Here is a 23,865-nt window from a genome sequence, read left to right as displayed (position 1 = left end):
AGAATTTTGAATGACACGAAATTCCTGTTGAAGTTAATGGGAAGCTTTTGTGAGTGGCACCAGTAAGACTGGGCCTTAATACATACAGATTTATTTATTCTAGAACATTATCCAGTTAACTCTGACATCTTTACATGATATCTCATGACCATATTAAAAAACAGTTTTAAGTAACATTACAGTTTGCTTTTAAAAACTTTTCTTAGTGTTTATTATTATTATTATTATTATTATTATTATTATTATTATTATTATTATTATTATTATTATTATTATTATTATTATTATTGTGCTTCAGCACAAGAACAAGGCACTGTTCTTCTGATGCTGAACCACCACTCATTACAGGTTTTTATTTGCTGGAAGAAAAAGAAATTAATGGAAAACTATCCACTAGGAATGTATTTCCCTGTAGATTTAGAAAGGGCAAAGAAAAATCTCAATGATGAAGAAATGAGGCTGAAAAACAGGGATCATATATACTCAGTTTCTATGGTGAAATGAGGTGGAATGACTACTTCACAGTAGAAAGGCCAGCTACACATATGAAGGCAGTGTTTATTGGGATATACAGTCTGTCTAAAGCTTTCAACTCTCTAGTCTAACACTAAAAACTGAAAAAAAATACTGCTGGAGCAGTTAAAACTTGTTAGGAGTGGAAGATTCAGGTACAAAACAAATGGGCGAAATAAGATCTTTGTTGGAGTATTAAACAAACGAGACACCTGAAGCAGTATCAATTGCACAGTGGGGTCAGGGTATCAGTTAGTTCAATCCACTGTTTTTTAACCTCCTGATGTTTTTACATCTTTAGCCCCAGATGTTATCCTGCGTCTCCTCTGGGTGCCCTGAGCAGCCTTGATGCAGGCCTCCGTGGAGGAGAGCACAGAGCTCCAGCAGGGTGCTCCCTACGGCTTTGGGGATCAGGCATGAAGGTGTGTGAGCCCATTCACACACCCCTGCTTGCCACCTGCTCCCACAGCACCCCGCATCGCCCACACTGACACAAACAGCTCATCTGAGAAAAAGGGGGAAAAAAAAGGAAGGAAGAAAAAAGGAGCCACTTCGCTTGACGCTAGGAATATTTGCCCTAGGAAATTACAGCTTCAGATATCGCTTGACTACTGACATCAGCAGTCGTATCACTTACAAACTACAAAACCCTCACTTTCCTTAGGTGATAAATACTACAGAAACAAGAGAATTTCGTCTGAGCAAATAAGAAAATCCAAGAATTTCACATGCAAAGGATTAATTATTTCTTCTCATATTTGGGGACAGCTTTCATCCTATCCTTCTTGCCTTCTCCTCCACCTCAGAGTGCTAGAAGAAATGTAATAGTGTGTTTTGCTTTAAAAGTCAGCCATGGTTCAGTGAACAGGCTGACATGCTATTTTATGTGAGAAAAGAACCTGTGATTTAATCTCATTTTCACTAGCTAGATTCCTAGCTAATGTATCTGGGGATAGTTAAGCCTGCATTCTCTGTAGGACATCTGCATTATAAACTGTTCGGCCCTCTGTATTTCCACAGAGCATAGGTGAAAAATTAGCACCTGCTGTGCAACGGTGGTAAATTTCTATATACTCACAGATGTAGAAATATTCCCGGCCTGGTCTGAACTCAAATCCTAGCGAGAAGGGTGTGAAGAGCTGGAACTTTTCCGAGAACTTCAATGGTCCATTCGGGGAATGTGGCCGATTACACTCCCACCTCTTGAACCCTTTGGACGTGTGATCGCAGGAGCTGTAGCCATCAAAGTTCACCATGTACAGAACATAGCGTTCGGTCTTATCTTCCGGCACTGAGTCTTCATAGTGAGGGCAGAACACGTCCAGGTAGTCATTGATGCAGACGTCGATGTGGTAGTCACCCCGCTGGAATCTGAAATCACAGGAAGAGTTCGGGTGTAAGCACAGTTAACTCAGGATGACCTTCTTGCAGAGTAATGTTCTCATAAAAGGGGCATCACTAATGTCATTTCATTTTGCTCCAGCCATGCACGTTCACTCTCAACAATAACCCGTACAATTCACCAGAGTAATCAGAGACTGCTTATGCAGGACTATGATCATATGGCCTCTGGATAAAGGTTTTCCTCTGTTCTCTTACAAAACCCATCTCTTGCTAACTCACACCAAGTTATAGGCTATTATTCCCTATAGTTTATTGAGTAAACAAAGAGAGAGTCTGCTTTATTTGGTTGTGGGTTGTTTTTTTTTAATTGGGGAAAGAAGCAAGAGGAAGCAAAGAAGCAAAAACCCTGTCAGCCTCCCCAGATCAGTGTCTATATAAACATCTACATATGCATGCAAATAAATAACCCAAACATATCCTCTTCTCTGAATCAGGCAGTAATCACCCCTGTGCTGAAAGCTGATTGACTGCAAGTATTTATAGTTACTACAAGAGCACAAACAGGTTTACTCTTTCTTCATGATTAGCAGCAGTTTGTCAAGATGCAAAGAAAAGCTTGTATTGCTTTTTAAAGCTACTTGAAAAGCAGTGCATCTCCTTTGCCAAAAGTGTGCAGTGGAGACGTTGCTGTGTTCAGATAACAGGATCTGGGATACGAATTATGAGCACTCAGCCTAACGTGACAGTTCGGAATGAGTGCCAGCTGTGAAATGCAGTGCAAGCTAGCATCCCAGATGCACTTTATTATTACTATTATTATTACTGAGGAGTCCTTAGAGATGGGGGATTCTGGTTTTGTTGGAGGTGGGGAGGGTGTCCTTTTCTCTCCCTCCCTGTGTTTCACTTACATTACTTCTCTAACACCTACCATAGTACCTGGAAGAAACTATGGGAAGAAATTCACTGCCTCCATGGGAGCTCATATCATGACGGATTTAATGATTCCATAAACCAGGTCTGTACGTCTATCAAACTCCCAGGGGCAGCCAAAGAAACAACCACTGACCTACTCTACTTCAGGCTGACTGGGCTACTTGTAGCTTCTCTCTTTCACGGCTGCAGTTGTCAAGTGTACCACAAAGCAATAAAAAGGCCATGACAGATTTAACTATAATACCTCTTTTTAGCTGAGGGGCATATTTTAAACACCTGATGGGCTTGAAATCTGCCATCTGGATCCTTCTATCTAATTTCAGAGAAAAAGCAATGATCTGCTGGCCCTCCAAGGATAAATTCAGAGCAAACTACACCTTTTCATATCCCTACAATAATTTAACTTCAATAAAATAGCTTTTTAAAGGGGAAAAACTGAACACGCATCAAAGCATGATATATCTGTATAATTTCAGCCAGTGCACAGCCTCACGATTCCGTTCTGTAACATGGAAAAGCGTCTCAACCACAGTTCTTCCAGGAGAATTCACATTTATCTAAATCATTAGTTAAAAATATATTTTTGTACTCCAGTGCTTTCAAAACTTGTCGCCTGAACAGATTCTGTCTTAACACATTTGCAAAAACGTATTGTTTTCAAATTGGTGTCTGTTCTCTGTATCAGTTAACAGTATGCCATTTCTTGCAGGTAATGAAAAAGAGTATCTTACAAGTTATAAATAAGAAAGCCACATTCTGGCAATGACATCTCAAAAATTTTCATTTTTTAATTAATTACCATTTTATTAAGTAAAAATGAATATTTATTCTTATATATGTGTGTGTGTATCTGTTTGTGTGTGCAAGATTTTTTTAAACCATGCAAGTGACAGACAATGCAGTTTTCTCAAGAGATTCTCAAGGTTACCACTTATATCAGCCTGTGCCTTCACAATCATGCCCAGCTATGGTTTTGTGACAGAAACTATATGCTTTCAGAACTACAGTCGTGTAATTGTAGACATTCAGGAACAGAGTGGTCTCCTTAACATTACCCTCTTAGTAACACAAATAACCTTAGGTGAACTGCTTCTCCACATTCTCTTCAAGTCAATGGAGAGAAATAGGAACTTCTCGAGTCCAGTTCATCTGGCCTGTTTAGGCCCAAGGTACACTGGAATGAGACAGAACACATTCCAGAATGAGCTAGTTCTTTCCTTTAGCCTAAAGAATAGACAGACATTTCCCAGACAGCGTCTGTACTGTAAATAGCTGGATTTGAAGGGAAGAATCTGACTGCACAATCTACGGTAACGGGGATGATAAGTACAAAGAGATGGACAACTAAATTTGCGATCACACCTTAAATCTGTGTCCGCAATGGAGTCAAACTTATTATCTCTGCCAGTGAGCTGTTCCACCCTATAGAGCAAAGCACTCACCTTGACTCCCTTTTAGCAAAGTCCCCTACTGTACTTGTGCTAATCAAACAAGACTACAACACTGCTGTCCCCTTTGATCACTGGTATTTTAGTAGACTCACTCTTATTTCTGCTTCCCTAAGTGCTGAAGCAGTTGAGTGCCTTCATTCACCCCAGCACACTCTTCCTTGTCAAACACATGGAAAGTAAGAAGCAAGGGCTGGCTGCCTGGAAGGCAGGTCTGAGGGTGAAATACACAACCAAGTCTTTTTTATCCCAGTGTCCTTCCCTCCCCGCTTCCTGGCTCTCTTAGTGTATTCATTCCACAGTCATTCACCATAGCCAGAAAGTGTTTACATTTACGCATTTAAAAAAGGAAGACGATGGTGAATATTTTAAATGATCTAAATGGCCTTTAGCCAATATTGCTGGCACAGCAGTGAACCTGCTCCAGGGAAAACATGCACCCAGGTATTTTATCAAGGAGCTCAGAGTGAAGTCTCTTCACTCCATATAGTGACAACAATACTGAGAAGAGGTTATTAGCTAACTAAGAGGCAGAAAGCAGGTATTAATTTCTCCTCTTGTAATATGTTGAGGAAGTCAGCAATCAAAACCTCAGCATGTGTACTGAAGAGATGTAGCACTAAATTTATTTTCTGAAAGAGGCTATAAAATCTCTAGCGTGCTTCCTGGAGAGAACTGAGACCATTCTTGTTCCTCTAGCTACAAGGCAGCGAGTTGTATTTTCCTTCTCGAAGAGGAATCATAAAGGCCTCTAACCTGAACAGAAAGGCAAGTGATGGCCACAAAAAAATTCATCATCTCCGACTCCTCAAAGCTATCAAAGGAAACACTTCAGAAACATACTTCCAAGAATTTTAAACCACATCCAAGAGGAAAATACTTAGCATTTACAGACTGAAAACCTCTTATTAGTAGTGTGATGTCAGGTATTAAAGTAAAACAAAAGTTCCACTTCAAATGAGAGCATTTATCAATGTTTAGCCACCTACATATGTTGAGGAGCACGACATGTAGAGGGAAGGTGGAATCTTTTAACAGATATATTTGTAGAGATGGCATGAATAGCAGATCTCCTGTTGACTGCATTTAAGGTTTAATAAGTCCATCCCTTTTTCCAGTCCCATTCAGAATAGAAAGTGTGTTTTCCTATCATCTCTAGTAATACTACTGATGTTCTTTTCCTTTTCTCAGTTAGATCTTCATCCTGTTCTGGCAGATCCTTTTCTGGACTTTCACGCTCTTTTGGAACCAGGGAGTGATCAGGATTCTTTATAAAAATTCCACTACTAGTCCTATCCACATTTTGCATAACAGAATATTGTGTTGTGGTAAAAACCAACCAAAAAGGCTTCTCCAAAACTCTGATAGGATGTATAAACCTTCTTGCAAATGATGTCATTTGGCTCCGTGCACTCTCTTACACACAGCACAACACAGCTATTCTTCAAATATAATTAACCTTTGTTTTGTGTCAGGTGGCATTCAAACAGTGTCTTGGAAGCCTGCTACTACACAGCTACTACCTATTAGGTGGTAGGCTATAAAAGCCATTTTGAAGACAGAGACAGATAGTTAAGTAGGTTCTAAGCCTAAACATTTCCATAGCCAACAAACATCAGCTTGCTACACAAAACTTGCATACTTCTTCCAGCAAAGACAGTCATATGAATGGTTCTGTGCTCAAGTGCCGCTGATGAAATGTCCAGGTATTCAGGATGCAGAGAAAGAATGTCACAGTAGTTTTAACCACTGAAACAAAAGACTAGCAAAACATTTTCAAAGTAATTAATGCCTTCTGTATTCTGTTTATCCATTAACACAAGCGAAAGTACACAGTCTGTGTGTATGCTTCTCTTCATAATTTCAAGTTCTGAAGCATTTGTGGCTCATCTTGAATTTAATAACTTTGCTGGTCACTGAAACAAGTGATGATTTATTTAAACAGATATTTAGAATGCAACAACAGGTTTGTTTGGTTTTTGTTTCTTTCTTCCTTTCATCCTTGGAATAAACACTATAAAAATCCAGTTTAAGAACAGCACAAATAGCACTAATTGCCATTGCCATTTAGATAGATAAAAAACTGTAATAGCTTCTGTTTGTTGCTTTCCATACAAATCTTATTAGTCATATTCTATCACTCTTCCTGCAAAATCAACACAGCAGATGCTCTACTTCAAGATAAGTGTACTGGAAAATTTTCCTTTTACTATGCCAACCTTTCTTTACTTGGATTCTGTTCTGTCAAATGCATGCGGTAAAGCTTCCTTTTGAACCAGAAAAGACTTCAAATAACTGCTTTAACAATGAATTATGAAATTCTGGTCTTCAGTGTGACATCGGAAGGGATCAGATGCAAATGGCCCCAGTTCTGCTGCCTGGAGCCTGCACAGCCAGTAACACCAATGTGCAGAGGATAGTGCCACTGCTGAATGCCTTACACCAGTTGCCTTGCTCTCAAACGATAATCTGAAATGCAAAGCAACCTCAACAAAATTCAGTGAATTGATTTATTATTGGGCTAAATACAAACCATGACTAACCATATTTCTTCAGAAACAGCACAGCAAAGAGTTACTTGTTCTGTTTCCTAAGGAAAAAAGGCTTCTGGGAGCAGCACATGTGCATGCCCCTGTAACTGCTGGTCACTTAGCTCCTCCTTTTTACTTTCATGTCCACTAAGCCAGTTTTAACTAAATTTAATGGAGACAGAAAGGTCTCAGAGAGAAGTCCATTCCTACAAATATCATGAAAAAAGCAGCCAGGTGAGAAAATCTCATAAATATCACAACAAAGGCTGAACCACCAGTAGATCAAATGTTTTTAGACAACAGAAATATCTCTTACAAATGCTCTAGACGCAGGAAAAGCTTCAACTGGAAAAATACAAAAATAAGTTGAAAATTAATTTTATTTCTGTTAGCTAGTTACAAAGCTATTTGCTTAAATTATTAACAACAGAGCGATGAGTATAAAGTAGGTATTTGTATATACAATAATACACAAACCCCAAACATTTTCTGGAAAACATCCTTTAAAAGGACATTTAATTGCTCTTAGGGTATGATGATGTCAGTTATTTACCATTCCACACTATTGAGCTTGCTCATAGCTTTTGCCTCTGTTTAGGTGGCAAGCGTAGTGCATTGGACCATCCCAAGCTCTACTCACACGCTGTGACTGTAGCACAGCAGGGTAACTCATGCCTCGTTATTCTTTTAGACAGCCCAAGCCCCTCCATTTCAACTAACTTAAAGTTGTTACGTGTGATGGGGGAAATCTTGTGGCTGTTAATTATCTGAGGGGTTGTGGGATTAAGTGTGCCATTTTACCGCAGATTGAAAGATGCTATTTCTGTGCTAGGCAAAAATAACCTCTTTAATGCTTTTCTGCTCTTTTTACTGGCTTTGTCACAACATTTAATAAACTCTGTTCCCATAGCTCTGCTGACATCAACAATGATTCTGATGCACAAACAACGAAGTAATCAAAGAGCTATTTTAATTTCAGCTCTATTCAAACCAAAAGAAAATTCAACATTTTCCAGATGCTAAGAGAAGCGGGTTTGCTAACAGTAGCAAGCCAGTGACATTTTAGATGTCTAGCAGGATATTGCTACTCTGAGCAAGCAAACAAAAAAAACGCTGTAAAATAGAGGAGCTATCTATGACCTTTTAGTCCTTAGGTTACAGTTTCACAAGTTAAGACAAGTTTAAAACACCATGAGAAAACACTATGTAGGAAGCAAAATACTGACTGACAAAACAAAAGAGAAAAAACTAATAAAGGCTGTTGTTCAAAAAAAACAGTACTCAAAAATTACGCCTAGAAAAGACTGCAAGTTAAGTACACAATGCAGAAAGAAACTTATTCTCTTGTCATTAAGTCCTCTATTCAATTACCATTTATTGGAGTAATTAAACACTGGGAAAGGATGCCAGGCTAATTGTTAGATTATGATAATTACACAGCTTTGCTGTGCTACAGCTGATCAAAATAAGATGTGGTCACACACACTCAGCTAAAGCTTCTCCGCAATCATCAGGCTTGCATGAGAAACTTATTACTATAATAAGGCCACTTATTACTAGTTCATTATCAATCAGGCAGAGAAACTTATTATTTGTAACCTTCGTTTTACTTTCCCACCCATTCTGCCAGAACAAGCCTCCCTAAAGGTTGTGCCCAGGTCTCTGCCTTTGGCTGGCTCCCTTCCATCACAATTACACAGCTGAGCAGAATCAGGCTCCTGCACTTGAAAGACTTCATCAGACTTCAAATTACTCTTTCACAACCGGCTGCAAGAGCCTATCGCGTTTCTCGATAGAGTTGAGCGATCCCCCTGCGTTTCACTTCACATGCATCTGCCAGAGATATATCTTTCCCTTTTATTCCTGCTATGTCCCTCCCGTTGGGGAGATTTTTCACACTACTTGGATGCATCCAAAGGCAAAAAGCCCAAACAAAGGAAAATCAAAACGAACAGAGCTGCGTTAAGCTGGACTTCACAAGAGAAAGCATCAGTTTTAAGTGGGTTGTCCCCCTGGGGAATCTCTTGCCTTTACCCCTTCTTATCAGCCAACAGTACAAGAGAGACAGTGTGCCTTCCTGTTTGGAGGACTGTTTTTTTTTTTTCTCGTAAAACAAGAGGATTCTGATCAGTTACCATTGTATCTGGTACTTCATACCGCCTATTTAAACGAGACAAAAAAGTGATCTACTAGAGGGACTGGAACATGGGAAGAAACATGAAACAAATCAGTCTGAGCTAGCGTTTAGGTTTTTAAAGAAATGAAATCATTAAGCTTTGGGTAGCTCTGAAGAGTCAAAGAATGTTTGGCCAGAACAGAAGAAACTCACTAAAAAGTACCGAACGGATGATAATTATTTTTGTTCTATGCTGATGCAAAAACTAGACCTTTTGAAATGTCAGAAGCACCTACCCCTGCATAGGCAGTTGATCCAGATATTGTCTACAGATAGGAGAGGCCAAGGTTCACAACACTGTAACAGTAACTACTCAAGCTTCACTTTCTCAAACTTCATTTTTCCCATGCTATCGAAGTTTACAGCTATCCTGCAGGTAACTACTTACAACTTTTAAATTCTCTTAACTTGCAGAACCAAGAAATCTCCTCAAAACCTCTCTAGTAAAAGTTTTTAACTTTCAGGAAAAGAGGAGAGAAAAAAAATTATTTTTTTAAAATAAAACCTGATTGTCAAAAACTTCGTAATGTGCCATGACTGAAACACATCCTTTGCAAAACAAAGAAGCCTATATGCAGAAGGAGGAGGCTTCTATTAGCAGAATCATGGCAAAAAAGACTGCAAAACACAAGAGGAAAGGAGTAGGTTTGAATAAGAAAGGTATGTATCATATTTAAAATGCAGGAGTTCTTTGAGTGACATACATTGTGTTAATTCCATTAACCTGAGAGACCTAAAATAACTTTTTTTCTGATTCTATTGCTGAACAGAAGTTTCAGTTGCATCATGATGGTTAACAATTACACTGAATTTAAAGTATAGACACATCTTTTATTTATTTTTATGCTTTAAAAGCTCTTTATGAAATAAATTGTGCAAAAATGTTTTCACTCCACTTACTGTTAATAATTTCCCCCTTACACTCATAACTGTGTTTACTTGTACAGCTGGGTCCCGTATTGATTTTTTATAGCTGGCACTGCAGAAAGATATATGTTCGATGATAATGCAAACATTAAAAAATAGAAACTCATTGCTCTTTCCTGAGTAGATATGAGGGAGGGAGGGAGAGAATAAACAAATAAACATTTATTTCCCACCTATAAATCTGAGTACTCCAGAGATTCTCAAGTACAGCAACACCCTCATCCACTTAACTTCCCATCATTCTGCACCTCCTAATCGATGAGCTAGACATTTTTCATTTTGTTTATTAAAACTGTTTCCTCAGACTCCGCATTTGTAAAATTTGTTCAAAGCTGGCACACATGACTTCCATCTGATCTCTCAGAATTTCTCTTTTGCTGCAACTTCTGAACCTAAGCACTCATTGCATCTTGGGGGCTTCAGTGACACAGTCATGCTGTGGATGATAAGAGTGATAAAGGGCTACAATATGTCACAGCATTGATCCTGAAGAGGTCAGGCTCTCATTCTCAGCTGTCCCAGCTTCAATAGCTTTAATCCCCATGACTGCAGACTCTACCTGGCTATTGATTTTCCATTGCTGTGGGCATTTAACTTGCAGAGACGGATGAAGAGAGAATGAGGGAGGGGAAGGTAAAGGAAGAGTTACTATTTTGTCAAAGGCATCTCTCAGACTTACAGGACAAACTTCAGTGTTGAGGACCCTAGTAACATAATCTGAAAGGTACCGTGCCCAACCAGATACTAAAGGCAGACTAAGATTTGTGTTTGGAGCCTCCATCCACACTGTGAATCCAAAACGTCTGGGCTGAAGCCAGTCTCTTTGTTAAGTTGATTTATGGACACAAGCTCATTACTTGTGTTCACATTAGTACTACTCTGGAGTTCACCAGCAACATTTATCCCACTTTATCTGAGGTGGAATGAGGAGATCTGGTAATTACTACTCACATATTTTTAAACGTGGTCATCAATACTACCCATGCGTGACTCGCCATTTGTCTACTTTAGACACTAACACCACACAAGATGTCAGCATCATCTTTTATGCCATGCTTTTGCTTGGAAATACAAAACCTACCTCAGCCACCTCTGGCCTCTACCAGAAAAACTGCAGTTTGCTGATTCATTAGCATACATACTTTTCTTAAAAAAGCAAGGATCTTTGCTGATCTCTGCTGTACTAACACACACTTTACAATCAGACATGTTTGGGCAAAAGTAACCTATTCAGAGTTAAAATTCTTAAAAATAAAAATAAAATAATTAAAAAAAAAACCCACAGGTAGGACTACTAAAACATGTGTTGACCATGTGTCTAACCCAGAAGACACAGTCTATCAGCCTTGATGGAATGTGATTCTGTGACTGGTATTTGCTAACCCTGCCCGAGGCATGTGCTGACATCTGTTAATGGATATGGAGAACAGTGCCCTATCTGCAGAAAGGTCTTCCTCTCACACTCCCAAAATGAAAAAAAAAGAACACTTGCCCAACAAGCATGTTGACCTGCACACTGAATAATGGAGATAAACTGCAGTCTGTTTCCACAAGGAAGTGTACATAACACAAGTCAGCCTTGCAAATTTATTTTCCCACTAATATTCTAAAAGCAAAGTGATAGGGAACTTGTATAAACTGAAATCTTCATCTCTCCCATACTCCTAGGGAAAAAAAGCTGCATCAATTTGCACCAGTAAGTATATGGGCAGCATTTGAGAAGAAATATATAGTTTGATAGAAGTGCATGTCTGTTGCATATACACCTACACTTGCTGTTGCATTAGAAATGCTGTTCTCTGACATTAAGCTATAGCTGTTTATTATTAATCTCTCAATCTGACAACAAACTTAATTTAAAATATTTTTTAATCAAATTAGAAATTGGAGACTCAGGCCCCTTAAAATCTACCCCTTAATTTTGCAATATATAAGTGTATAAAATGAAACTAATCCTCAAGATGTTTCATGGTATTTTTATGTTTAATAAACTGTGTAAGGTTTAATAAGCTATAGTCATAATCCACATCCTCCAGCTAAAAGGAATGAATCCAGATGTAATAAAATAGCCTAAACAAAATGTATAGAGAAAAAAAATACAATTACAGACCCACACAAACAGACCCAGAAACACAAGAAATTCCAGTATCAAACCATGAATTGCTATTAACATGAATAAACTATACATTCAAACACATTCTCAAAACCTATTTGAACTTGTTCATGTAAAAATAAAGTTAGAAAAGCTAACAAGTATATAAATATATTTGCAGACAATTTGCTGTCAGGAAAGTGAGCTTCAATTAATGAATCTATTTCTTCCTACACAATTGCCTTGTGTTTATTTAAGAGACGAGGAGGAAAAATATTTGCTTTCCTGACATGGAAATGGCATTTTGGAGAAAGTTCTATGGAGAAGTCTAATAATTTAACCTTCTTCCTCTTACCCTTCCATATTAGTCTCTCTCTTAAGCTAGACAAACTAGCAAAAAAAGAACAACCAGAGTTTTACATTACAGACTGCAGCAGCACCAAGTAGCACAGCTATTATTGATGTTAGAAACTGTTTATTTTCTTTCCTGTAATTTCTTCTAAAGACTTATAGCACATAGACTATAAAATTTTACATCAGGTTTAATCTTGATATACATGGTCTCTGTACAATAAGACTTAAAATATTTTTTTCATCTAGAGAAATTTATTTTAAGCTTTGTATATCATAGAAACAAGATAGGTCCTGATCCAAATCAGTTTCTATGTTTACAAATATGATTTGAAAAGATTTGCACTATAAGCTGACAATTAGTCTGTAAAACACCTAAGACATTACAAAGATCACAATCTGATGGGCAACATTTATTTTTTTAACTGAATGAGATTGACAAATTGTGGAATTCAATGCAGCCTTTATATCATTCTTCCTCCACTCCTTTTCAAATTATGAAGCTCCTATAATGTGGTACCTATTACAGGGTTTTGGAATTCTTATTTCTTCAAGAATGACAGAAACAGTTTTTCAATATGTATAAATAAAGCTTGAATCAATAAAAGGTGCAAAACCTGCTCATTTACTCTTATATGCATGTGTAAAATATTCATATAGGTGAAAAACAGGGAGAAAAAAATGCATTGCTCTCAGATCAATCAGAAATTTCAGAGGTAAAACTGAAGCTATCTCTTAATTTCCCTATTGCATTTTTCCTAAAGTGTTTCCAAATTAACCTTAAATTAATTCTAATCTTGAACCTGTAGTGAAATTACTTCATTCACAACTGAACGATGAACTATTTTTGAAAGTACAGGCACTAAGGTTTAAGATAAGAGGCAGATAATACCACAGATAAATTAAACCACAGGTTCTTTCTCCTGCCTTCCCTTCTTCCTACTTATTATAAAGACATCAGGTAGGTGTGGGGAAGAGACTGCACAGGTTGGGCAAGAACCATTACTGCCTACTGGGAAGACTTTGCATCTTTCCTTAGATGTTCAAGTGAATTACTGAGTGAAGAACTATTTCTTCCTTTCATTCTTACTCTTACGTACTAGTTTAGCAATGAAGAAAGAAAATAAACTCTAAAACTCAAGAATGAAGTGTTTATAGTTTAAGCACATAGTTGGGGCATAAACACATAACCTGAGGCTAAAGACACAGCACATACAATTTAGAGCGATTGTGTGGGCAAAATCCCAGTTACAGAGCATCAAAGTGAAAAGTAATGATGACTGCTCTCGAGCAGTCATCCTGTGCCAGAGCAAATTCCCACCAAGCCCAACAAAATACTCCCAACGCTGGCCAATGGAAGATGTCTAGATGACACTGAATACCTACATAGTCATACCTCTCGAGTATATTCTCACAACGGCCACCAATCTTTTCCGTAGCCAGAGGTTCAGGCTCTTTTAGCAGAGAATGATGGATTTTTCTTCATCGGTTTGCCTGACCATTTTTTGAACCCCTTGAAACTTTTGGAATTTGGTGCACTACCGTCTGTGGACACTGAGTTGTTCAGCTTGCTTGTCAAATGGAAAAGTACCTGCTCCTCTGCATTTCTGAGCCTGATACCTGACAATTTCTACCAGAGGTACCATTTGTACCATGAATCTCATAGCTAAGAAAGTAATTTATAATCTATGATGCTGTATTGTTTAGAAGAACAGTGGTAATGATACAGCTGATTACAAGTGTCTAATCAAATGCAGCAGTTCTCAAACATGTATCCATTGAACATTTTCACCTTTGCTCCTGTAACAGTCAGAGGCAAGAGTGCATCTCCTCAGCCCCTCAGAAACAAGATTATTTTTTGGAGACAAATTTACTAACTCAAAAAAAGGCAGATCTCGATTTCCATTATCCCAGTTTGTAATTTTAATCAAAATAAAAACTTATGTAAAACAATATATTAAAATCTCTGTTTAAATGCACCTCAGCAGCTCTCCAAGGAGGCTGCCATAAAAAAGAGCCTAGACAAATGAAGGTTGCCTAGTTTTCTGCTGTCTGACGTACAAGCTTAGCCAAGGATTGACTGAAACAGAATACAGACCTCAAGATTTGTCCTTTAATTTTGTACATTGTGACTCATAACAAAAATAATACAACTGAAAAGTCTTTTATTGCACTTCAAAGATACCTTAGACTTTTATATTGCTCAGGTTGTCCTGTGCTTTTAAGGATGCACACTTCATAATCAGATGGTTACTTCTTTAGGAACGCTTTTCTACTGCTCAAGTTCACTCTCTAAGGTTGTTGAGAGGTTATCTATGCCCCAAAAATGTGCTGCAAGACTTTTCACAGTGAAGAAAACATCATCAAACTTGTTTTACACCTGCTTTTTCTTACCACATGGCAAGAAACATCTGTAGAGACTTCCATTTCCTTCTTTCAAACAAAAATCGTCTCCTAAATTATGCCTTCCAAGCTCCCAGGAGCAAAAGGCAATTTAAGGCTTTGGTGTTCACCAAACTTGCAGATAACATGCTGAACAACTGGAGGTCATATGCTTTGTTTCCGTAACTTTTCCCTTCATTAATGAAATGAAAAAAAAAAAGTTAATTATTGTATACATTAAATACATTAACTAAAAGATAAATCATGGTTTTAAATATATTGTCAATAACTTTTGATTTATTAAGATGCTAACTTAAGTATAGTGATGTATCTATCTTCTCTAGCTTTTACATCAAAGAAACAAAGCAGCATGAACCTTCCAAATCCTTTAAAAAAGGTTAACGGTTCCTTGGATTTCAGAAAAAAAAATAAGCTGACAGAAAACTACTGCCTTTTGCTAAACTATTAGACTGTTTTTGCTGAGTTGCTGAATCAAGCTGTTTAACTGGGTTTTTTTTCCATTTCATCAGTTATTTTGCCTTTGTTTACAAACTAGTTCTGTTACTGATAAAGCATATTTAGTTTTTTAATGCATCTTCCCCCTTACTCACACCTTGACATGTTTTAATTCAGGCATTTAAATACACTTACATACATGTTGAGATCTTTTGTTAGGTTATAGAATGGTCTGGGTAACAGTGTATGAATATTTATTCTCTATTTAAATCATAGCTGTGACTGATGTACTTTTTACATCCTGACACAGTAGCTCCAAAGGTCCCAAAAGGTTATGGATATGTGACTATTAAGGTCTTCTGTTCTAATAAGGAGATCTGTTCAGGACAGCAATTAAGCTGATGCTTTAGAATTAAGTACATACTAAGCTGAAGGCTTTAGGTAAATGGTTAAATGCTTTCCTGAATTGAGGCCTAACTGTGCAGAAAGCATTGAACAAAGCAGTGAATCTGCATGGATTACATCGTGGAGTAAAATTATTCATTATTATGCTGATGTCAGAGGAAAACTACCTTAGCCAAAGAAGAATGTGTGAACACAGCATTTTATGATACGAAACATGATAACGAATAACTTCATACTGAGAATCATTCATTACCAATATTATTACAGTAATTCCTCTTACGACTTCCATTTAATTATTTTATCTCCGGGAAACTGAACTACAGATATCTTAGCAGTCAATACTTGACTCTTAATCCACAGAGGAGGAGGGTTAAAAAGCTTTTACTTTAATGAGTGGGCACCTTTTATAGCACAAAAGAAAAAATTCTTAGCAGGATTAACATTTTAAATACGGTTCTTTTGTCCATTAGAAGGTCATGACATCACAACCACTATCCCCATGCTGAGCAAGATAAAAAACGACCTAAGACTTTATCAATACGCTACCATTGATCTTACCAGTAATCTGAACGTAGGTGGCATAATTCCTGTGTGTTCAAACATTAAAGCTTAATTCACTTCACCTGTGTAATTTTCTCACTTTTATCTGCTGAGATGATGCTCTTGATTAAATACGCAGACAGCAAGAGACTAAATCGGCTCCGCTCCCTGGTTAATATTGCTTATGTATGTGTGTGTTGTATAGCAACACACAGTCCATTCAAATGTGTATGCTCATAACACATGGAGTATGGAATATCGTTAATGCATTACAAATGAGTAAACTTGCATTAAAGCTAATTGAAACCTGTTCTTCCTTTCAAAATCAATTATTTTAAACTTCTCAACCTGAAACACAGAGATCATTTTCCAGTGCAGCACAATAGAGAAGATGACTTCTTAATATGTTGGGGTTGATTGGCTAAACATTGTTTCACTCATTTCTATACCCTTGAAATTAGAATTTTTGTCTGCTGAGCATTGTTATTTAAATTCTTCAAAGCAGATAAAACTTAAAAATCTCCATGCTGCTGTCTAACACTACAAAAAACAGCTCCTGTTCCCATATTTTTGTTCAGTCACAGTGGCAGAATGGTCACATAGCTAAAAACTAGCCACTTAGCAAGCTGAGTTCTTCCATCAACAAACACAGAAAAAGAATCATCTTTACATGAATAATTAGTTTTAAGTATAGATTAAATCTGGTGTAAAACTCCCAGATTGTCCCAAGAAGCAATTCTTATATCCAATAACAACTGAAGGAATCCATTTTGTGAAAAGAACAATTTTTCATTGCTCCATACTAATTTTTATCCTAGAGAGATATTATGACATTTATATGAATAGTATCAACAAGCTTCAGAGAGTCATGGCAGGTGTTGGGGGCAATTATCGGTTCAATCACCTTCTGTGTTCTACTTTTTCGTTTGCCTATATTAGGTATAAGCTAAACAGGCTTTTTGTATTTTAAATGCACTGGGTTTGTTTCATTGTTTTAGCAATAGTAAACCACACACTATACAAAAGGAGACTAGAGGCTGAAGGAAGAAGAGCATTATTGACTCATCAAGGGTTTTTAAGAACACAGCAGAGAAAGGGGACTATTAAGCTAACCTGACAGTTTGCAATTTACTTCAGTTATATATGATCTGTAGACAGAAATGTCCACGCCAGAAGAGCTCCTGATCATGTTTCACCTTCTGTTGCAGTAGGGCAAAACAGGGAGAAACTCCATGGTTTCTGCATGTAAATACATGGGATGAATAGGACAAAATCAGGCCTACTAACTATAATATTTAGTTCATTTAGATATGAAGTAGACCACTTGGGTAGATAAACTCCAGCTAAGCAGAACAGCATCGGCTGTGTGCAAAAATAATGGCAGAAAACCAGAATTAATGACTGAAGCAGGCTGCTGGCAGAAAGAGCACACTGCCGTTTGCAAACACAGAAGTTCACCACATGACACGCCCAGGTTGTATATTCAATTACATAGCTGACTGTTTAAATATATGTGTTTACGCTTTGTATTAAAATAAATGATAAAATGATAAATGATAAAAATACATAACTAGGCACACACTCACAAACACACGGATGATATATCAAAATAACGTCTACAATTTTATACTACACACCAGAAGCTTAAACTCTGTATTTATTGTCTAGGCTAGTAAGCTTTCTCTTTTGAAGGACAGCTAATGCCTTGTGGTATCAGGGTAACAAAAATAAACATGCACACAATCAAGCACTTAAACAGAAGAAAAGAGGGTCTTAATGACAACAGGTGGAGCTAGACAGGTATTACTCAAATACTTGTTGATAGGATTCAAGAGTGCTCAAGGCCATCTGATGCTTAGGGCCACAGGAGAAATCAGCAGAGATCTAACCTAGCTAATTGTCTCCCTTGATTGTGATGGTTCTGATTAGAAGAATAATCAGCTCTCAGCAGCCCTTAGGCAAAAATGCCAACCGAGGGCTTTTTTTTTGTTTTGTTTGTTTGATGATGATGCAGTGCAGAATTAATGCCAGATCACATCATTAAACTACTCTTCCAAATATTAAAGGGGTTCCTATACGAACAAAGCCAATAATTCCCTTCATAATTAACTCGAACATTCTCCTTCTGTTATTTTGAGATTGCATTCACATAGACTAAAAAAATGCTGATCTCCCGTTTTTCTTGGATATGGAGAACTAGTCACACTTTGTGACTGAAAAACAAGAGCTGTGAAATTCCAGCAGTCCCTGGATCAGCAAAAGGTTATCTAATGTTAAATTAAATTATTAAGAGATGTCTGCATATGACACAAATTAATTTGAATTCGTTTTTAGCGATGTTTTGACTGATTTTATCTAAACATGTCCATCTACAATAAAACTTCGATTTTCCTTTCTACAATGGATTACATCATCTCTCCTAGTTTTTTCAGTATATGATTTACATTCCCAGTCACCAGGAAAACTTAAAGCCAGACACATTCAAAACAGATTTCATACTACGTTTTCTCAGAACTGCTCTCTTCTGTATTCTGAGACTTTTGGTTTCCAACTACAATAATTTCATCCTTCCATTAGTTGCTTGCTGCTGTAAAAAAATGTGAGTATTCATTTGAATGCAGAGTAATATGTATTGACAATTACATTCCCAGGCTAGTAATTTTAAGCACCGCATCTTGCCACTGTTTTTGCACCATGGTACATTAGCTGATTTAATAACTTCCAAAACTGTTAAGCGTATCACACACAAAAAGCTTAAAAGCAAAGGAACAAAGAAGCTCAAAACAGTTACTCTCTTCATAACTACCTAGCTATCATACACGTGGAAAGAAGGGCTTAAAAGCAGCTTTCAGTGTGTAAGTTATGCAAGGAGATCTAGGAATCCTTCCACACAGCTGACTGAAAAAGCACACCAAAAGCACGTCTTCAAAAGAATTATCTACAATGTGATACCAGCCATTTCATAAGGGAAAGTGAAGTCTGAAACAACAGATCTTTCATGTCCTCCCTTTAAGAATGCCCACATTAATAAAATTAAATACCTCATTGACAACAAGGTATAAATGTCTGAAGAGCAAAAAAAATTAAAATCAACAGTCACTAAGTACACTTGACACCTGAAGGTAATTACATGTATGGGAATCCTGACAGGAGCAATTTCTCCTGTGTCCATTTCGAGCTATTTGTCTTCCAGAAAGTTCACCAAAAGAATGTGTCAAACTGTCCATTACAGGGACAACCAAAATATGCAATAAACACATCCATATTTTAGCCTCTGACCCTTGAAAAGCTGGCACATTTTTTACATTCTTCTTGTCAGGATAAGCAAGAATCAGCTAGCTGTGCGTATCCGTGCCCAGACCCACTCACATTGCTAACGGGTCTTGTCCGGGGAGATAAGTGCTGGACCCTTACATTTACAGCTGTCAGTGTGTTGCTGGAAATAATGTAACCAAAGAAGGGATGAGTAAATGTGTGAAAGAGCTTACTGTGGACCTAGTTTATAGATCCTCCACATGTCAGGAGACCACACGTCTTCGCCAAACAGAAATTTTCTTGAAACAATAACCATCCTCTGCTCTTAGAATGCTGTGCAGGTACCGAAAAAGAAAATACTCTCTTCCCAACCCCTACTCCCTCCATTCAAACAAATGTCAACGGACAAAAGATCAGCTGTCTCCCCTCAAAGTTGTAGCTGGGGCTCAGAGTATTCTAGAAACAGAAACTTTTTCAGATGGCTCAGTATGAGCTGCTCGTTTCACCAAGACTGCTAATGAACTGTAAAATCAACATTTTGGTTCAGTTAACACTGGCATCCCAGCTCCCATAATAGATAACCACACTGACTTACTGAAGCAGAACCTCTGTTTTTGAGTCTTCAGTGTGTAGATTTCACCTGCATCATTTTGTTGTGCTAGCAGGGTTTTCTGTCCATTTTTAAGACATATGTACACAGGCACCTCCTATACCTTACCTTGCTAAACACATACATACTACTCCAACTACTCTTCTGATATGAAATCCATTAAGGCACTCAACAACACTGTAATTAGAATCAATAGCTAATTAAAGCAACTTTTGATTTTGCCACTTTCTTTATTTATTAACTTTGTTGATGTCTGCTAGTTTACATTATGTGATTGACAGCAGTAGTCAAGGACAGCGTCTGTGCTCCTACAAAGCCTGGCCACTGACAGAATCTGAGCCAGTTCAGGATCTTGCTCCTCTGTCTATCACTCGGTTCCCAGTCTCCACAGAGATTCTGGTGGACTTCAGCAAAAGGGTTTGCAGCCTTCGCCTCAACGCCAAACATCGGTCTCTGGGTAAAGACTTCTGTCGCCCCTCTAAAGCAGTGTACAGTAAGTAGTAAGAATACACAGCGACACCACAGACAGTGGAAGAGCTGACTGCATTCAGAACTGCCATGGAGCCAAGAAGGGTTTGTCTGAACAAGTAGAGCATGAATTTGCACTACTTTCAAGGTTCGTAACAGTGGCAGCACACAGTCAACGTCTGCTTCAGCTAAAAGACAGGACCTAGACCTTTCACTACCTATAAAGATTGCAGAAAATTTGAACACCATCTTAGAAGGAGTAGCAAAAATCTCAGTGTAAACAAATGTTCCTAGGGGCTTAACTAAACTACTGATGACCCAAAAGCAGTCTCATATGAGGGTAAGTGCAGAAGAGTTGCCTTTGTCACTGACTTATTACAACTGCAGGAAGTAACATAGGGTTTTGCACTGTAAATCCCCCCTGTCAGTAAGCCTTAGATTTACACCACCAATAAATGTTCTGCAGAGATCATTTGGATTGGGCCAGAATGATTACTGTGGTGGTGCAACAGCAACAGTTACATCTAGCATCTACAAAAATGTTCTTATTTTGTTTCCAGCCTACTGTAATTCGCAAATCAGCATCAAATATTTTCGTTGTCACTTCATCAGCAGGATACCCATATAGAGTATACTTCACTATTTGCAGCTAGAGGCTGTAAGATATTGTGTCCTAACCTTAGGACGGAGAGAAGAGTTCCACACTCTTCTCTGTTTTGGTGTAAGGCCTTGACAACTCAAGTCTGTGTTATTTTCCACCCAGATGGTGTTCTCCAGAGCAGAGCTCATTTGACTTAAACAGAAAGATAAGTGACAGAAGAAGCTTTTAAGGCTTGGCCCCTCTAACTCACTGACAAAGTGCAAAGGATCCTTTCCCCACACCTACAGATTTCTTATCAAGAACTTGAATGCATTGAGGACTGCACCTCCCAGCCACTTAGCACCTGACTAGGTATTACTCTGAGACTCATCCACTGAGGGGCACAGAGTGTCACAGCCCCTTGGTGATATTGTTAACCCTGTTACCCTGTTTTCTCCTGCAAAGAACCTAGTTTCTGCACAATTGTAACATAAAGGAGGAGCTCATCAAGGCATTCTGAGACACTTGAAGAGTGGGATGCATTAATAAACACATAAAGGTAGACACTACTATGACTATCCACATTATTTCCTTAATATTACTCATTGTTGTCCATTACAGCCTGCAACAAAAAGGTGGGTAAACAGCCTCAATGAGAGAAAACAAGGCACAGAGCAGTAGATTAGGGACCTTGAACAATGTGGTCCAGTGTTGGCCTAATAACAGATTTCCTGTATGCTGTCCTACCTCAGGTTTTCCTTGGTGACAACAGCAGTATTTCACTGCTGTGGGAAAGTAACCACTGATGACTTGAGTTTAGATACTATGAGGCCACATAAATACCTAATTAGGAAGATGAGATGAGCAAGTACATCCAACTTGCAGATTTATCTGCTGTTCCTGCAATTTCAACACCCAGTTTTGTTTTCTGCAATGAATTCTGTGCAGCTGCACAGGCAGGAGACCTGCCAGCACCAGGAGTAGCTTCTGCCACCTGAACTTCACCCAAATCTCTTCATACAGTCAGAAGATATAGGGGCTTACACAAGACCATTTCCTCGTTGAAGTGGTCACCACAGGAATTAACTGAAAGGAATGAGCTGTAGTGTTTAGGATGAATAAACACGTAAACATTACTGCCGTGCAAGTAACTTTAGTTTTGAGACACGGGAAAAGCTTAACTCTTATATTTAATTAACACTTTAAAAAAATAATTTTTTTTTTCTTAAATGCCAAAACGACTGTTTCACTTTTTGCAACTGCTTTCCCTAAAACCACTCAATGAATCGAACATGAGTTTATGAATAGCTTTAGTCCACCTGCATCTGATTTTTTAATTATTATTTTGATGCAAAGAAAAACAGCTGAAAAATAGAACTCAATGAAACATACAATTTGATTTTCTTCCTCTCTCAATAAATTCTAAACAGATGCTTCAGGAGCCAAACGCAATAGAATTCAGCTCCTTTCACACAGGCAGAACTCCTCTCATACAAGTAGAGAACATGGGTGAGGATTTAATATTAGAAATAACAAAAAAATATTCAGGATCCATATTAATGGGTGATCATAATACATAAAAAGAGCAATTAGAAGCTGGAGCATAGGATTATGTTAACAAAGAACTAGAACATGCTGTGACAGTGATCCGTTTCGACTGGGCAAAGGCTCAATGGTCAAAAGGAGTCCAAAGCAAACGCCTCCTCTTTCCCCATGTCTGCTTCTGCACTGTGTTTCACCCCAGAAGTGATGCCTGGGGCTAACCTCCACTGTAGCTGCCTCCCTGCTTCATGGCTAGGGACCTCTCCAGGGAGCACCAGTGCACGTCTCTCTTCTACTCCCTCCGCACCCCCGGCTGCGGCTTCAGCACGAATGCTGGGATCCAGCAAGGAGAATAGCAGTGTGGGCAGGGCAGGATGAATCTCTGGGGAATCCTTGCTGCCTCCCTGCAGACTGCACCAAGAACGCCAGAACACGCTTGCCAAATGCGTCTCACTGGGGGATATGCGGCACTTGGCAGCTCTGCCTAGAAACCTGGATGGAAGAGTTTCTCTCCTTTTTAACCTATCTTTTTACGATTATTTGATTTTGGTTTTAATAACGGCATAATGCTTTGTTAAGGCACTTTACAGCCCTGCTGCAACACTGTAAAGTCTCAAGTGCACAGTGATGAAATGCCTCAGGGAGCTAGCTTGCAGAACGTGAGGTAACCGGCTTTGTAATTTAATTCCCAGTGCATTTAGCACAGCTGAGAATTAGAAATAAAATTAAACTAAGTTTCAGAGAGCAAGTTTCATCAGGCAGTGAGGGAAGAAAAGAAAAAACTTTTTGTCTTTTTAATGAGGGACACTGAAGCCCACTCCAGAGAAGGAATGCATTAGCTTCAAGCATGAGAGGTGGGTGACAACTGGCAGTGAAGGACTATACTGGAATTTGCACTCAGCGGATACACTTATAGCATCAGCTGCCAAAGGTCGATGAGCACACCTGTGTACTTTACAAGGAAAGCAAACAAGGGACAAGACAAAGAGGAACAGTAACTGTACTGCATCCAACTGCACTCGCACAACTGCAGAAATCAGAATGACTTCCTTTTCTGGTTGCTTTCATATCCTGTCCTTTCAGGTTGCCATTTTATTTCCAACTTACGAAAAAACGTTTCTGAGATAAATCAAGAAACAGAACTGTACAGTTAGAGGATGAAATTATCACAAAGCAAGCATTCTCCAGTTCCTAAACATGTGCAATACACGAGCAAATGACGCCTTCTAGATTTCTTTTCCCCTTATTTACTAAGCTTTTAACAACATGTTGCTCCTTCATTCATACTATGAATGGCATCTCTGCAACACAA

At 38.3% G+C, this 23,865-nt stretch overlaps 1 protein-coding gene across 2 annotated transcripts in view; it reads right to left on the bottom strand.

Annotated features, from left to right (window-relative positions):
- EFNA5 (ephrin A5) overlaps positions 1–23,865 on the bottom strand; it is a 209,920-nt gene that overhangs the window by 36,105 nt on the left and 149,950 nt on the right. For both annotated transcript variants that reach the window (XM_086629491.1, XM_086629492.1), the window contains exon 2: positions 1,592–1,884. In XM_086629491.1, coding sequence (XP_086485617.1) covers positions 1,592–1,884 — 293 coding nt within the window. The remainder of the gene's footprint in view (positions 1–1,591; positions 1,885–23,865) is intronic.

Source organism: Tauraco erythrolophus, chromosome Z, assembly GCF_009769465.1.
Source record: "Tauraco erythrolophus isolate bTauEry1 chromosome Z, bTauEry1.pri, whole genome shotgun sequence".
NCBI classification, from domain to species: domain Eukaryota; kingdom Metazoa; phylum Chordata; class Aves; order Musophagiformes; family Musophagidae; genus Tauraco; species Tauraco erythrolophus.
This window is presented reverse-complemented; position numbering and strand designations above follow the sequence as displayed.